The 17,574-nt window shown below is 41.2% G+C and overlaps 2 protein-coding genes across 3 annotated transcripts in view; both read right to left on the bottom strand.

Moving 5' to 3' along the window:
- ARHGEF3 (Rho guanine nucleotide exchange factor 3) overlaps positions 1-2,088 on the bottom strand; it is a 186,875-nt gene extending 184,787 nt beyond the window's left edge. The window contains exon 1 of the mRNA XM_060766088.2: positions 1,707-2,088. Coding sequence (XP_060622071.2) covers positions 1,707-1,759 — 53 coding nt within the window. The 5' untranslated portion in view covers positions 1,760-2,088. The remainder of the gene's footprint in view (positions 1-1,706) is intronic.
- A 9,107-nt stretch (positions 2,089-11,195) lies between these two features.
- The window catches only part of IL17RD (interleukin 17 receptor D), a 66,090-nt gene continuing 59,711 nt past the window's right edge, over positions 11,196-17,574 (bottom strand). Inside the window, exons 11-13 of one of the 2 annotated variants that reach the window (XM_060766094.2) lie at positions 16,311-16,474; positions 12,880-13,819; positions 11,196-11,913 (exon numbers count right to left, since the gene is read on the bottom strand). In XM_060766094.2, the coding sequence (XP_060622077.2) occupies positions 11,798-11,913; positions 12,880-13,819; positions 16,311-16,474 (1,220 nt within the window). In that variant the 3' untranslated portion in view covers positions 11,196-11,797. Of the gene's footprint in view, positions 11,914-12,879; positions 13,820-16,310; positions 16,496-17,574 lie in introns of both variants that reach the window. The other variant, XM_060766092.2, reaches the window with a different exon arrangement.

The raw sequence follows: 17,574 nt of genomic DNA, 5'->3' as shown, positions 1-17,574 counted from the left end.
GTTTATTAAACTGCAAAAACTTTTGTTTTGGCAGGAAATCCTGCAGCACATTTTGCTATAGTTTTTCAATGAATATCTCATCCAGTCTCAAGCAATTCAACATAGTTTGTGGCAGCCACAAAAACAAAGTTTCTGGAGTGTAACAACTACTTCCAAAATAAGTACTGCACAATTAAACAGGAAATAACACTTGCAAACCAGGAACAGAAACTTTTCCAAATTTTGCTACATAGTATTATTATTATTACTCAACCTCAAGGAAGCCAGGGTTGAATCCACCATCACCTACCTCCTAAAGCTTGACAATGTCTTTGGAAAAATGAGTTAATAAGAAGTTACTGGTGTTTATATGTTTTTAATGCTTTTTATATGGTTTTTATAATGTGCGTTTAAATATTTTTAATTTTGTTTTATGATTGTCGTGGCATCGAATTGTGCCAGTGTAAGCTGCCTTGAGTCACCTACAGGCTGAGAAAGGCGGCATAGAAATGCAGGAAATAAATACGTAAATAAATAATAAATAAAGAAGTGTTTCTCAATCGGGGGGGGGGGGTCAGGACCCCTGGGGGGTCACAAGGGAGTGTCAGAGGGGTCGCCAAAGACTATCAGAAAACATAGTATTTTCTGTTGGTCATGGGGTTCTGTGTGGGAAGTTTGGCCCAATTCTCTCATTGGTGGGGTTCAGAATGCTCTTTGATGGTAGGTGAACTATAAATCCCAACAACTACAACTCCCAAATGTCATGATATATTTCCCCCCAAACTCCACCAGTGTTCACATTTGAGCATACTGAGTATTCGTGCCATGTTTGGTCCAGGTCCATCATTATTTGAGTCCACAGTGCTCTCTGGATGTGCACTACAACTCGAAAACTCAAGGTCAATGCCCACCAAACCCTCCTAGTATTTCCTGTTGGCCATGGGAATTCTATGTGCCAAGTTTGGTTTGATTCCATTGTGGGTGGAGTTCAGAATGCTCTATGATTGTAGTGGAACTATAAATCCCAGCAACTACAACTCCCAAATGACAAAATTCAACCCTCTCCAACCCCACTAGTAATCAAATTTGGAATATCGGGTATTTGTGCCAAATTTGGTCCAGTGAATGAAAATACACCCTGCATTTCAGATATTTACATGACAATTCATAACAGCAGCAAAAATCAGAGTTATTATTTTTGCTGCTGGGGGGTCACCACAACATGAGGAACTGTATAAAGGGGTCCCGGCATTAGGAAGGTTGAGAACCACTGTCATCCAATTCAAGATAATTTGTGGCAGCCACAAAAACGAACTTTCTGGAGTATAACAACTTCTTCTAAAGTAAGTACTGCACAATTAAACAGGAAATAACACTTTCAGACCAGGAACAGACCATTTTCCAATTTTTGTGACACAGTATTATTATTATTCCACCTCAAAGAAGCCATGGTTTGGTCCTTTCCCGGTCCTAAAGCGAAGGGCGCATCTACACTGCAGAGTGGATGCAATTTGACACTACTTTGAAGTGCCAAGGCTCCATGCAATGGAATCCTGGGAGTTGTAGTTTGGTGAGGCACCAGCCTTTTTTGGAAGGGAAGGCGGCAGAGTTTACAAACTGCTTCCCCGGCACATGAGCCACCAAAGCGGTGCCCAAGTAATGCGCCTGAGGCGGCGGGTGCTGCTGTTGCCAAGGGGGAGGGCTTCAGCTGGCGAAGGCTGCCTTACCTGCGGCGTCGTGCTGCTTCCTCCTCCTCCTCCTCCTCCTCCTCGCCCTGCATGGGAGCTGCGGGAGGGTGGGCGCTGTGGGGAGCCGCGGGGCCCCTTTCCCTCCAGCCCTGGAAGGAGAGACGGAGCCCGGTCGGGAGGGAAAGAGGAGGGCAAGTGGGGCTCAAGCGCGGCACCTCCCCGTCCAATGCTGCCGCTGCTGCTGCTTCTGCCTCTTCTGCTCCGGAGCAAGGCTCCTCCCCTTGGCTCCGCTTCTCTCCTGTTTGAAAAACTCTGGGCGGCCGCCTCGGGGAAAACGGCCGCCCGTGGGAGCCTTTCCAGCTGAGACACCCGCGGCGAGGAGAGGGAACACCCCACTCCCGTGGAGGCACGAACGCCCCTGGACGCCACTTTCACCGCCCTGGCTCAATACTATCTCAATATCTCAGGGAGGTAGAGCTTGGCGGAGGCACCAGCAGCACCCTTCAGCAGGGCAAGGCTAACACACTGGATCATGCGCCCTGAATACGGCTCCAAGGGATGGGTTGCTGTCAGTTTTTCGGGCTGTGTATTGTCGAAGGCTTTCATGGACGGAATCACTGGGGTGTTGTAGGTTTTTTGGGCTGTATGGCCATCTTACAGAAGCATTCTCACCTGGTATTTCGTCTGTATCTATTACAGGCATCCTCAGAGGTTGTGAGGGCTGTATGGCCATGTTCTAGCAGTCTCTCCTGACATTTCGCCTGCATCTATTACAGGCATCCTCAGAGGTTGTGAGGGCTGTATGGCTATGTCCCAGAAGCATTCTCTCCTGACATTTCGCCTGCATCTATGGCAGGCATCCTCAGAGGTTGTGAGGGCTGTATGACCATGTCCAAGAAGCATTCTCTCCTGACGTTTCGCCTGCATCTATGGCAGGCATCCTCAGAGGTTGTGAGGGTTGTATGGCCATGTTCCAGAAGCATTTTCTCCTGACGTTAACAAGGGCGTTTGGCACCCAACAGTTTGGGTATTTTGTTTGTGTGTTTTGTTTTGGGTTTTTTTTGGCGCCTGAGCGCACTTGTTGCGCTTTTCTTGGCCTGAGAGAGAGAAAGATGCCCTTGTGGGGAAATCTGTGCTACTCGGAACAGCTACTACGTGTCAGTGTTTGGTTTCTGGGAAAGAGGAGGAGGCGCCGGGGTCTCCGCCATCCCGGAAGTCCTGCCTCCCGCCTTCCCCAAAGAGGGGCTTCCCTGGTTGAGGCCCATCAGGAGAGAGAAGGGGAAGGGGGCTGGACCACGCCGCCTTTGTATTGCGCCGCCCCATGCAAGGCCAGGGCATTTCCCACCATGCCCTGGAGCTGAGGGGATCTATGCAACTGTACCTTCTTTGGGTTGCTGTGAGTTTTCCGGGCTGTATGGCCACGTTCCAGAAGCATTCTCTCGTGACGTTTCGCCCATATCTCTGGCAGGCATCCTCCGAGGTTGTGAGGTCTGTCGGAAAAGGAAACTCGGCTAGTGAGGTTTATTGATCTGTGGAATGGCAACCACCACGTCAAACTACAAGGAGATGCAATGGAAATCCACAAGCATGTGGACAATTTCAAGAGAAAAGAGGAAACAATGAAAATGAACATAATCTGGCTACCGATATTTTAAAAACCCTCTAAAATCAGGACAGTAAATAAAAAAACAATACTCTGAAAACAGGAGAATTCCAGATAAGAATCAATCAGGGCCAGCTAACACCTCCCAACAAAGGGTTCCCCCAAGCAGGAAGTAGTCAGGCATTGAAGCTGCAAGACCATTCAGTGATAATCAAGCTGGCCAATTGCAACATTCACACTTACCTTCAACAGACAAAAGTTCTTTCTCCCACCCTGGACATTCCTCAGATATATAAACTTCACTTGCATAGGTAAAGATAAAGGTTTTCCCCTGACATTAAGCCCAGTCGTGTCTGACTCTGCGGGTTGGTGCTCATCTCCATTTCTAAGCCGAAGAGCTGGCGTTGTCCAAGGTCATGTGGACCACATGACAGCATGGAGCGTTGTTACCTTCCCGCTGGATCGGTACCTATTGATCTACTCAAATCTGCATGTTTTCAAACTGCTAGGTTGGCAGAAGCTGGGGCTAACAGGGGTAGCGCACGCCGCTCCCCATATTCAAACTTGTGAACTTTTGGTTAGCAAGGTCAACAGTTCAGCTCCTCGCTTGCCTAGTTTCCAACAGATCTCGCAACCTCTGAGGGTGCCTGCCTTAGATGTGGACGTCAGGAGAAAATACGTCTGGAACATGGCCATACAGCTCGGAAAACTCACAGCAAACCAGCGATGAAAGCCTTCGACAACACATTGTACTTTCTTTCTTTTTAAAGCAAGTGGCAAATCTGAGGCTCCAGCTCTTCACACAGAGAGTTGCATTCAATCTAAAGGTGTATCTACATAGGCACAGGCAAACTTTGGCACTCCAGGTGTTTGGGACTTCAACTCCCACAATTCAGGAACACTTGGAGGGCCAAAGTTTGCCCATGCCTGATCTCCACTGTAGAAGTATTGAAACTTGATTCCACTTTGGCTCTCCATTAGTGTCAGATCTAGAACACAGCAACATAACACTGGGGGGGGGGGGGGGGGGGAGTGTTGAGTCCCCAGAAAATTGATCTAATTGCTTAATGTTAAGGGTTTGGGAGCCATCCAACTTCTCAGATATTGCATTACAACTCCCAGCATTTTCCATTATCCGCTATGCTGGTTAGGACTAATGGAAGGTGCAGCCTGACACTTCTAGAGAGTAGCATCATTTCAACCCATGATCTTAAAATAGATTTTAATGGGAAAGTAGCCACACTGATTTTAAACAGGTGACCTGGAAACAAATTCCATAGATTCCCCAAGAATCTGCCTTACTACAGCTTACCCCTCCAGATTTACTGGGATTAGGACCCCAACAAAAGAAGAAAACAAACAATTTTTAAAGGAAGAGGGGCCGACCAAGGGCAAGATGGATGGATGGCATCCTTGAAGTGACTGGACTGACCTTGAGGGAGCTGGGGGTGGTAACGGCCGACAGGGAGCTCTGGCGTAGGCTGGTCCATGAGGTCACGAAGAGTCGGAGACGACTGAACGAATGAACAACAACAACAACAATTTCTTTTCACCACAGCAAGTAGTTCTCTAAGACCCCTTCCACACAGCTGAATAAAATCCCACATTATCTGCCTTGAACTTTGAAATACTGTATGGCAGTGTAGACTCGGATAACTCAGTTCAAAGTAGATATTGTGGGTTATTCTGTCTTGATATTCTGGTTATATGGTTGTGAGAAAACGCCCTAATAAGAGTATCTAGGTCCTCCAGTGAAACTATAGGCAGGGGCCATTGCTGGAGGTCTTCTAAATGCATAGAGAAGCGTTCTCTAGGACATAAATTCCTAGAGATAATATATTAACCAAATCCATGAATGCTAATTCAATGTTAATATGTATCGTATCAGAAGCGAACCGAAGGTACAGTTGTAATTCAGTGCCAATCAAGGTGGCCAACTGCAACATTAACACTTGCCTCAAGCAGACAAGAGCTCTTTCACCTCCCCTGGACATTCCACAGATATATAAACCTCACTTGCCTAGTTTCCAACAGGCCCTTTAACTTTTGAGTATGCCTGCCATCAATGTGGGCAAAATGTCAGGAAGGCATGCTTCTGGAACATGGCCATACAGCCTGGAAAACTCACAGCATCCCAGTGATTCCAGCCATGAAATCCTTCAACAATACATCAAACCCATGAATATGGAAGGCTGACTGTCGATGAAAACATCTAGTCCATCACCTTCCCAAAATCAAGTACCACATGTCTTCAACATATAATTTACCAACCTAAAAGCATCTTAAAAACATTTTTCCTTTATAAAATACCAGCGACCAGGAGTTTAACCGCATTCATTGGCTATACACCTGTTCTACTGCAACCAGGCTTTCCAGAGAAAGTCCAGAGAAAGTCTGGCACTATAATTTGTTTATGGCACTATAATTTGTTTATGGCTTTATTAAAATAAACTCAAATTAAACTCACAAATCCGATATACATTTCATAGCAGGCATGTTCCAGTTAGAATATTGCCTCTTAACATTTCTTCAATTTGTAGCACACCATGATATGTCTATTTAATATGAACAAAGAAGTAATTTCCTCAGCGGAGTAGTTAGTGTCATTTAATGTAACATATTCTACATTCTTGTCCTGTTTTATTTGATCCCCTTTAAAATATAAATAGCACTCACGATATCAGTGCACAAAGTAGTATTTGAATTATATCATATCACGGAGCCACCAGTGGCGCAGCAGGTTAAACCTCTGAGCTGGTGAACTTGCTGACCGAAAGGTTGGCAGTTCGAATCCAGAGAGTGGGGTGAGCTCCCATTGTTAGCCCCAGCTTCTGCCAACCTAGCAGTTTGAAAACACGCAAATGTGAATAGATCAATAGGTACCGCTCTGGCCAGAAGGTAACAGTGCTCCATGCAGTCATACTGATCACATGACCTTGGAGGCATCTACGGACAATGTGAGCTCTTCAGCTTAGAAATGGAGGTGAGCACCACCCCCCAGAGTTCAACACAACTAGACTTAATATCAAGGGGAAACCTTTACGTTTACCTGTATCATATCATAGAGATACAAGTTTGTGCAAACTCAAAATTTTATTTTTCTGTTGCTAAGAATCAAACAAAAAAGAATCATTTTTTTAAAAAAAAACATGCTTTTGTAATAAAAAAGAAGACACTCAGGCTGAAGTTTCATAACTTTTTTATTCTGGTGTTAATTTCTAAAATTATTGAAACATAAAAATTAAATCCATCCAAATATCAACTATTGTAGAGAGCTTATATCCATGTACACAAACATGAAAACTGCTACATTTACTTAAGTGTTGACCCATGTAGATACATCTTTAGTTTTCAAAACAAGAATTATAAACATTAAAAACATTTCACCTCCTCATTTGTGTACTCTAAAAATACACAAGGGATTATGGTCCCATTTTTTTTGAAAAAAACAGTTCAGCTTTTATAACAATGCTAAAATAAAAACAATCTAATCTCTAAAATGTATATTAACATTTTTGGCATTCAGGAAATGTTATTGCTGACTTTACAAGAGGAAAGGATGATTTGCGGATGGATTCCTTCCTTCCCCTGTGAGAATCTCTGAAAAATCCCCAAAGTCTCTGCTGGATTCAGTTCCTTCCATGAACAGGAGAAGCTTTAACCCATGATCCCAAGCACATCATACATGGCAGCACAATTCAGACAAAGGTTAAGCCATTTAAGCTCTAAGCTCCCATTTATTTCAGCTTGAAGTGGTTCTCAACCTGTGGATCCCCAGGTGTTTTGGCCTACAACTCCCAGAAATCCTAGCCAGTTTACCAGCTGTAAGGATTTCTGGGAGTTGAAGGCCAAAACATCTGGGAACCCACAGGTTGACAACCACTGAGCTAGGGAGTTAACATGTACAAGTCAAAAGCACCTTTTAATATCCAACGTTACTTAGACTACACGATTCTATTATTTCTCAAAGTTGTGCCTCAATTTATCAGTCCCAATATTAAAACTGAAAAAGAGAAGAGGTAGGAAACTCCTCATAAAAGCAAGACAAATGTTGTGTAGAATAATTTCATCATCACTGTTGAAAAATAACATTGGGGACCTCGTGTCTTCTTCTATGCTACCAAAAAAGAGTACCATCCATTTTCAGTGAGGAAACAGTAATGCCAGTAATCAGGAAGGCTACCCCACCAAAGTAAGAAATATTTCTTCCCATGGGGAAGCCAATGCACATGGAAAAACCAAATAAGGCGCCCAATCCATGTGTGCAAATAACTTGCTTCTATAGATGTACAGTAATGGCTCTTGCTGTGACCCCTTATATCTGCAGTAACAGATCCAGTAGCCACAAAACAAGGTAAAACATGTAGAACTGCACAGAGTTGTGGCCAGTGCCAAAATCCACAGAAGGGAGACAAATGGCACAATTAATATCCAGACGATTTGACAGCCCCATGCTTTCTCTTTTAGGATAACATAAAATTATTCTTGGGCAGCTGTCTACATTTCAGCTGTAACTCAAACTGGCACAAAGGTAATAATTTCTTTTCCATTGCACAAGTAAAGTACATGTTCTGGTTTCCCTGTAATTCCTATACACGTTCGGTGATTTTACAGAGGGGTGAGGCTGCAAAATAGCTTCTTTGAAAAACTGAATCTCAGCCTGGCACTAAAAAGATTAAATGTTCCTTATAAATGCTTGGTTGACTCATATATCCCATGGATTCTTTTGAGTTCAATTAAACGTATGACACATGCTGGATTCAATCAGAAGACAATGTAAACAAGTGGGCTATTTTCCTTTTGTTCACTCCTCTTGGCAAAGGGCAAAAAGCCACTTATAATCTGGCAGCATCGAAGAAACTGCTATGCTATCACCTAGTTAAAAGGCTCATTTCCACTGTAGTTTTATAGTCTTTAAGCCCTTCTGCTACAGAAATAGCAGCTCACATTAAAAAAAATAGAAGGCAAAGATAGCTGTACTATTCAATAAGGGAAAAAAGCCTCCAATATCCACAATAAGCAATACATTCATTAGAATCAGTCATAACATTCTGGGAAACTCAAAAGCTTGTATGATATGTTTGGATATTTTGGTTGATCATAATAAATGTACTGTGTAGCTATAGATCTGGGGCTTTTTCTATCATGAGCCAGAACTATGTTTTTATGTGCAATATTATCACGTATTGTGCATTATTTTAGCTACTTATAGGAGCATCTATAACAGGCATGGGCCCTTCAGGTGTTATGGACTTCAACTCCCACAATTCTTAACACCCTACCGTTTAAGCGGCTGAGCGGGAAAAGGAAGGGGCCCAAGGGCCCAAGTTTGCCCATGCCTGATCTATAACCAGATTAAGATGCTTTCTTACCACCTAAAGAAGCATGTTTTTCTAACACCAGGTAATATAGAATATAGTCTTTAATTGTTTATTCTTCAAGTGCATCACCCAAAACGAAGCTACTAATATCTTACTTTTGGGGCGGTGGTTCCCAACTTGTGGTCCATAGACCACCAGTGGTCCGCAATAACTAAGATATGGTCCGTAGTCTACACAAGAGCGACTGGTCTCGCGAAACGCTCTTATAGTGCCCAGGCTTATTAAATATTGTTTTCTTGTCGGCAAGCAGATGGCGACTACTGGATGCCATATGTTCTGTATCAGAAACTAGAGCTGACGTGGTCTATCAATGCAATTTTCTGAATCAGCATTCCAAATAACCAAACCAAATCTAAAGTTGACCAAAAATGGATTTTTAACCCTTTTGGTACTAATGTTGGAGAGTGGTCCCTAGTCAAAGTGGTGACTGGTCCAAAAAAAAAAAAGGTTGGAAACTACTGTTTTAGGATCTAAATATGAATGGGGTATGCTGAACTGTTTCCTTTCAGCCATGGTAAGGTGAGACAAAAAGAATGCTATGGGCCAAGTGGAGGGCATTGGGAATTTTTCTTACTTTGGTGAGTCTCATATTCTAGCGACTGTCATTGCCAACTTGACCTTCCATCCAGTTTTTTTAATTATACATTTTTGTAATACACAATAATTGAGGTTCGCAAAATTCTCTAACATCTTATTCACTGAAAACTTCCAAACAGAATTGTGTGTTTACTCTGGGGAGAAAAAAAATATTAAGGGCTAGATTTTCAAGTAATCAGGATACACAGGATTCATTTCCAAGTGGTCAACACACATATAGATAGGGCAGGCAATAGCAGTGCAAAGATTAACAGAATGAATCAAGTGTTCGTTTACCAGAATGATTCTTCAGCAAAATTCCCTCTCAGTTTAATCCAATAAAGTCTAAATCCCTTTTTGGAATAATTTACAATATTTCATTGTACCTTGCGTACTGTTGCCTTGTGTACCTGTTGCCATTCAGACCCTGCTGAAGCAACGAAGTTCAAATCCTATGCTGGTATTTCTATGTTTCATGGGATTTAGTACCAATAGAAGTTTTGAACTGAAGATTGGTTTTGAGAAAAGCAACTATCCCTATCTGCAAGTGTTTGCTCCCAATATTTTTGCATAAAAGCTCATCTTGTCTTTGCATATTCAAACAACATATGCACCCAGTTTGATGTCCAATGTGATAAACTGGAAAATAGTATAAGATATACAAGCAAACAATAATATATGTAGCAAATCCATAGCACCAATGTAAAGTGGAGCCTGTTCTGGTCATAACTTTATTAAGCTTTTATTACATTTTGTGTTTGCATGTGATGTTAGAGCAGGCATGGGCAAACACCAACCTTCCAGTGTTTGGACTTCAACTCCCACAGTTCCCAACAGCCTCAGGCCCCTTCCTTTCCCCCTTGAGGGAGTTGAAGTCCAAACACCCGGAAGGCTGGTGTTTGCCCAAGCCTGTGTTAGAGACAGTCTATTGTCCTTGATCATATCAACAATTCTTCAGCTTCTGAATAATGATTTACACTTTTTGCCCTCATACCTTTTCCTGCTAGACTTCAAATAGTATTTTATCATCTATGGGTTAAAACAAGAACATTTTAAAGATGCCATTTTACTGATGCAACGAACACTTGATTTTAAAATGAAAGTTTGAAAAGATCTAGTAAACACAATGGAATTAAATTGTTCTCAAACTAAACATGTCAAAATAGTGATTAACACAAATAGGTCCACAAGTTAATATAAGACGTAAAATCTGGTGTCTAACTTACTGCCAAGACACACTGGGTAGAGCTTAAACACAAGAGTTTTTAGAAACAGAGGAAGATTTATTTTTAATAGAGCCTACTCTGCTACAGAGCCTATTCTTTCATAGGCCTAGTCTTTGGCATTTCAACACCGCGAATCCTGTATTCCCACCCCCAAATCTATTGTATACTCATTATTATACTATCAAGACCAATTAGCATTCAGAGCCAGAAGCAATGTTATGTATCGCACTGAATATCAGAGAACCAAAAGCTTCGGCTATTCATTAGCTATGTGGCTATCATGCTAACATTTAGCTTAGTGTTACATGAATGACTTCATCCTTTTTTGTATGCTCACCTCTCCAACATAATTAGAATGAGAATTCTGGAAGCTCTGATTATGCTTTAACTAAAAAATGGCTTCCTCGCTGGGATTTATTCATGAAAATTGCCGGCTCAGTCTGGAGTAACATGGCTATTGAGCCATTTCGTTCATCTACCATTATGTAGCACAGTGAAAAAATACAGATTGAGTATCAATTATCCAAAATGCTTATGATTATACACAGTGATGGCTGAGATAGTGCAACCTTTGTTTTCTTATGGTTTGGTGTACAAAAACTTTGTATATGTGCAAAATTATTAAAATATTGTACATATATTCAGATTGTGTATAAAGTGTATTTGAAACATTACTGCATTCTGTGTTTAGGCTTGGGTCCCATCTCCCAAGATGCGCATGCAAATACAGATGCTCCAAAAGTGTTTTGGGTTTTGGAGCATCTGTATTTGCATGCGCATCTTGGGAGATGGGACCCAAGCCTAAACACAGAATGCAGTAATGTTTCAAATACACTTTATACACAATCTGAATATATGTACAATATTTTAATAATTTTGCACATATACAAAGTTTTTGTACACCAAACCATAAGAAAACAAAGGTTGCACTATCTCAGCCATCACTGTGTATAAGTTTTGGAGTAGTTTGGATTTTAAAATTCCGGATAAGAGATGCTCAATCTGTAATATTAATCTAAATTCTAATATTTAAATGGAATTTAGATTGATATTCTGAACTATTTTCCTGTGTGATATTTCCCAATGAAATCTGTATGATTAATTATTTGTTATGGTAAATGAAGGACAATTATGAATGAACAAAACGCAAAAAGAAAGTGTGTTATAGTATAAAAACAGAACAATTCTTTGTAAAAATAATAACAACTTTGGATAGAAGTATACTGGCCATAAACTCCCCTGAGAAGCAGTGTAGGTAAGCCATGTGGCTGTGATTGATGCAGATATTAACGCATAGACAGAGGCTGTTGATAAAGTGGCAATGCGTAATGATCTCGCAATGTGTTATAAAGGTGCAATTGCCTGCAGTTCATCAGTGCGGATATGGCAATGAAGCTCTGCTTTACATATTCCAGGCACTAGGGATTTTGTGACAGCAAGCAAAGGAGGTTCTTCTTCTCCTAGGAAGAAAACAAAAATTAGAAGTGCACTGTTACTTCATTTGTTCAATACCTCTTCAACACATAGTAAGCTATGACACCATTATCTTTCATCTCCATAAAAAGTTATTAATAAGCAAAAAGCCTATGCTCTGTGGAAACCTAAGGGCTTTGCATGCACTTCCAAGGGGCGCCAGGACTGTTCCAGGAAAAGAAAATATTTTTTTAAAAAATGAATGAACTTTAAAAAATAAGAAACAAAATATAGATGCATGTGTATTAGCGCATGAGTTCTAAGATCTTCTGGGGAGGCCTTTCTGTTGCTTCCACCTCCGTCTCAAGTGCGGTTGGTGAGAGAGAGATAAGGCCTTCTCAGTGGTGGCCCCCCGGCTCTGGCACTCTCTCCCCAGGGAGATTAGACTGCCACCCACCCTGTCCATATTTTGAAAAGAACTAAAAATGTGGATGTTCCACTGTGCATTTCATTAAATAATTCACCAGATAACCTTGCTCCCTCAATGGCCTGCACTTTACCACTGTTCCTTGTCCTATAGATTTTGTCTTTTTGTTCCTTGTCCTTTTGGGGAGATGGAGGGGGGATACAAAATAAAGTTGTTGTTGTTGTTCCCTTACAATCATTTCACTGAACAGATTATCCTCTGACTTAAATAATGCCTGACACACACTATAGTAGAAGAGTTGCACAACTGTTGCTTCTCCTAACCGAAATATATATTGCTTTAGCAAGGCTACACTGACAAAATCTACATGACCGGATCAGGATAGTGGTGATGTTGGGGATCTTACATGATTCTGTAACTTGTAAAGAGCATGCAGTTCAACAATAGGAGATGGTAGATGGTATCAGTTCTGATAAATTCAGGCAATTAAAGTTTTGTTTAAGAGAGGTAATTAAAGTTATGTTTTTAAATAAAATTGTTAAGACTATAGTTTTCATTTACATCTCTTTTGTTTGCTCAGTCTTACCCAGCCCTGATGAAGAGGAGACACTCTCTGTAATGGAAGAGGTTTCGGTTTGGTCTGCTAAAAGTCCTTCCATTAAAGGTAATGATAATTCAGATGAAGGAACAGAAGAATCGTAAATTCCAGAATCCCGGGGCATATCAGGCAGATTGGTAGCTTTCACAACATGCAGCAATGGTGGAAGACTGGAGCTACCATTGTGAACGTCCTGAGATTCTCTATCCTCTCCAAGATTCAAATGCTGTGCCATACAATGTGAGTCTGAATTTAATGTCAGAATAATATCTGCATCAGCTTTTAGGCAGAAATCCCCATCAGTCACTTGTTTACTGACTAAATCATTTAACACTAATCCAGAGTCAAATTTTTCCATCACAGGTTCCTGGTACTGTAAAGGAGCTGGGAAAAAGTTAACAAATTGCTTCTCAAACCAGTCTGGCTCCTGGTCAATGTACTGGTGCATGTTGCAAATGGCGACATAAAGGGAGCGTCCAGATTTGCTTCTGAAATAATTCCTTTTGCTGATGTGTACAGGATACAACTCTGAATCATGAAGGCTAAGATCTCTGGACTGTAAATGAGAGTAAAGTTGAGGCAGGTTATCCATGAGCTTGTACTTTGTACTTAAATCCAGAATAGCGGGAATGTCATTCTCACAGGAATAATCAAAGTAGACCGCAATGAACTTGCAGAGGTCCTGTGGGCTGTGCTTTACATGGCGCAGCTTCTCTGCTATCATAGTGACAGCGGCCATGAAAAGTTCTCCTTTCCCAGCATCCCTTTCCTTGGATCCCTTGTGTTTCCAGCTCTTTTTCTCCACAAAGTATTTCATTCCCTTGGAACACACAATGACAACATACTGGGACTCATTGATTTTTCGATGAAGCCATTCTTTTTGCCCTTCTTTACAAATCCTTAGGTCTTCCCATAAATCTAAGGAAACCTTCAGAAAGAGAAAAGAAGTTGAAACTATTATAAAACAGACGGAGGAAATTTCCACAACCCACACAACTTACATACTTCTATTAAGGAGTGTATCTGTGTTCTTGGAACAGCTGGTTTACTATAGATTTGCCTAATACAGCTCAGTGCTTTGATGCTACTGTTGTTTTTACAAAGCGGTATCAACTAAACTTCTGGAAGAAAGAAGACTTGAGAGTCAGCTCATACATCAAGGCAACTCATATGCAATATTGTTGAGCAGGTGGGGAGACATACTGAATTAATGGCCCTATACGGGAGGCATGATATCATACCATGTAAACATCTGCATTGAATGTGTCCAAAGGAGGGTGGCTAAAATGATCAAAGGTCTGGAGAACATGCCCCATGAGGGGGGCTTAAAGAGCTGGGCATGCTTAGCCGGAAGAAGAGAAGGCTTAGAGGAGACATGATAGCCAGAAGGGAAGTCATAAGAAGGAGGGAGCAAGCATGTTTTCTGCTGCCCTAGAGATTAAGACACAGAACAACGGCTTCAAACTACAGGAAAGGAGATTCCACCTGAACATGAGGAAAAACTTCCTCACAGTGAGAGCTGTTCAGCAGTGGAACTCTCTGCCCCAGGGTGTAGTGGAGGCTCCTTCTTTGGAGGCTTTCAAACAGAGGCTGAATGGCCATCTTTTGGGGGTGCTTTGAATGTTATTCCTGCTTCTTGGAAGGGGGTTGTACTGGATGACCCATGCGATCTCTTCCAACTCAATGATTCCGTGATTCTGATATGTAAATTGGCCCAACATTGACATACATTATTAGTGTGCCTGTTTGTGCACCTTCAAATCACCTGTTGTCTTTGGTGAACCCACAAATTTCATAGGACCTTCTTAGGCAAGAGATATTCAGAGGCGCTTTTGCCAATCTATTAGTAAATACTGAAAAATGTGCACCTGGCACCCAAAAAAATGGATCAGATGAAGTGTTTGGTATGGCAGTTCATAGTTGAGTGCAATTTTATATAATTACAAAATCTGTATTTAACTTCTGTGCATAAGTTTTCTGTTTTCTTCCTAACACTCCTGTGAGATAGGCCAGGCTGAGAAAAAGTGACTGGCCCAAGGTAAATTAATTTCTTCATTAAGCATGGTAAGGCCCATGCCACTCAATGAAAAAAGATTGGCACAAGATTGGGGTGTTGTCTAGTTTCTGGGCAAGATTTCTTGCACCTATAAAGGGATATGGAGTGCAATTTCATTATGGAAACTTTTTTCAAAGCCAGAAATTAATTCCAAGGTCTGTTGAGGAACATGTGACAAGCTCAAACATCAGAAATGTGCCTTTATGAAGGCACCTTTAACCACTGAACCACAATAATTGAGCTGCAGGCATGGAGCTCCACTTCTTTGCCAAGGATTGCTGAATAGTACTTCCCTCAAAATGAAGTAACTATTCCACAGAAGCCTTCTTCTAGTGGAACTGATCAGAGGAAAAAATATTTTTTGGAATACAATCCCCACATTAACAGTTATGGCAGCTGGAAGATTCTGGTAGCTGTAATCTAAAAAGTAACTTTTCAAGGCCTGGATCTGATGGTATAAAGCACTTTAGCATCAGTTTGCAGTCAAACATCCTCTGGAAAAGAACTAAAATAGAAAATAATAGGCAGCTACTTTTGCCCAGATTTCACCAGTAGAGGTCAGGCCTGCTGTGCAAATCTCTTTGTGCCAAACCACAAATAACCCCCTCTCCCCCACAAACCAACAGTTAAATCCAAACAAATGCCAATTAATGTAAAACCTCACAGAGACAGGATTAGTCCCCAACAAAGAAGACTCTAAATAAATCCTACAGGCTAATACTTTTCTCTGTCTTTTAAGTTTGCCAAGACTAGCTAATCAAAATACAGATTTTCACCTAATTTCAAAAATATATATATTATAGTGCAAAACAAGTTTTTAAAAAGGAAGAAATAGTATGAGGATTCCAGGTACTTATGGAAATGAATAAAACTTGCTTTTTAAATGTTACACCATTGATTTGTTCCACCAATTTTCTTCAATAGCTCTATGTCAATTATTTATTGTATTTGTCTAAAAGCATTACAAATCCTATAATATAAAATCCGGTAAAAGAACACATGCATTCACAACATACACACAAAACCCAGATTAATGAATCCTCATCACAATCTACAGCAGGCATGGGCTAACTTTGGCCCTCCAGGTGTTTTGGACTCCAACTCCCACAATTCCTAACAGCCGGTAGGCTGTTAGGAATTGTGGGAGTTGAAGCCCAAAACACCAGCTGTTAGGAATTGTGGGAATTGAAGTCCAAAACACCTGGAGGGTCAAAGTTTGCCCATGCCTGGTCTATAGCAACATCTTTTTAAAAACTGACTAAACTATTTACAATAATTATTTTAAAATCCAAATGTGCCAAGTTTGGGTTCGACATTTCCTTGCCTAGAGTCACACTTGGGACAACCTACACAAAGAGCTTACCTCACAGCCGCAGAAGTCCTGAAGGAAGTAGGCAAAGCACTGGATGACATTAATGTGCTTCTGGCAATCTTTATTGGAATAGCAGATGAACACTTTAGGCCGTGGACGCTGCCTTTCCACATGGAGAGCTGAAGAGTAGTTTGACGATTCCGAACTCTCCTCATCTAAATGGGAATAGATATTTTCTAAATTGAAACAAAAAAATCAAAAATGAAGTATTTTACTATCTACACAGATACACCAGTACTGCAAAACAAAAATTGTCTGCAGTGTATACGTTTTGTGGTTGGCCATTCTGCCCTTTCCCCCCAAAACCTCCTGGTTTCCTTCCAAAAATAATGCAAATAGTCTCTGGGCATTTCGCATATCAAGTTGCTGCTTAGAGTCACGAGAGATGAAAGCCTTATTCTGATGCAATTCAATCTCATGGGAAATATGCATGTTGTATGTATTACAGGGAGCAAGGAAGCCCTTGTTCAAACAGAAAAATATCTTGAGGCAACCTTAGAAAGTATGGATAACAGGACCACATATTGAGACCCTCCTCCTAAACATTTGAAAAGTTCCTTCATTATGGAAGGCACTTGAGCCCAACAGTGTCTAAACACTGTCTGAAAAAGTCTTCTATGAAGATGGAGAGGTCCCAAAATCTGGGAGGTTATTTCTTTGAACATCTCACAGAATCCTCAACCGAGCAGGTTCAAAAATGTTGTTTCTGAATTCAAATGCTGCATATCTCCCATACTTCTGGACAGATCTGGAAGACCTGCATTCATTCTGATCCAGCAGATGAGACACATCATGTATATGTGCCCCCTTTTCATGGTCTGATCTCAGCAGTGTCACCGCAAGGAGAGGCGGGTAATACATTATTATTATTATTATTATTATTATTATTATTATTATTATTCTGACTCAAAAACACAATATGACACAGCAAACAAGATATATATGCTGGATTTTGTATCACAAAATAACAAGTTAAATACTTCCCAAGCTTTTAGGACTGTGTGATGTATTCTCAAATGATGGTGCACAGATCCAAGTATGGTGGCCTTTTGCAGTTGACACATCGTGATTTGTCAATGTTTATTGTTTTCAAATGCCGACCAAGATCTTTTGGTATGGCACCCAGTGTGCAGATTACCACTGGGACCACCTGTACTGGTGTATTATTGTTGTTGTTGTTGTTATTGGAGCCCCCAGTGATGCAACAGGTTAAACCCTGGTGCCGGGCAGGACTGAAGATCAACAGGTCAGAGGT

Source organism: Anolis sagrei, chromosome 2 (genome assembly GCF_037176765.1).
Source record: "Anolis sagrei isolate rAnoSag1 chromosome 2, rAnoSag1.mat, whole genome shotgun sequence".
Lineage (NCBI taxonomy): Eukaryota > Metazoa > Chordata > Lepidosauria > Squamata > Dactyloidae > Anolis > Anolis sagrei.
This window is presented reverse-complemented; position numbering and strand designations above follow the sequence as displayed.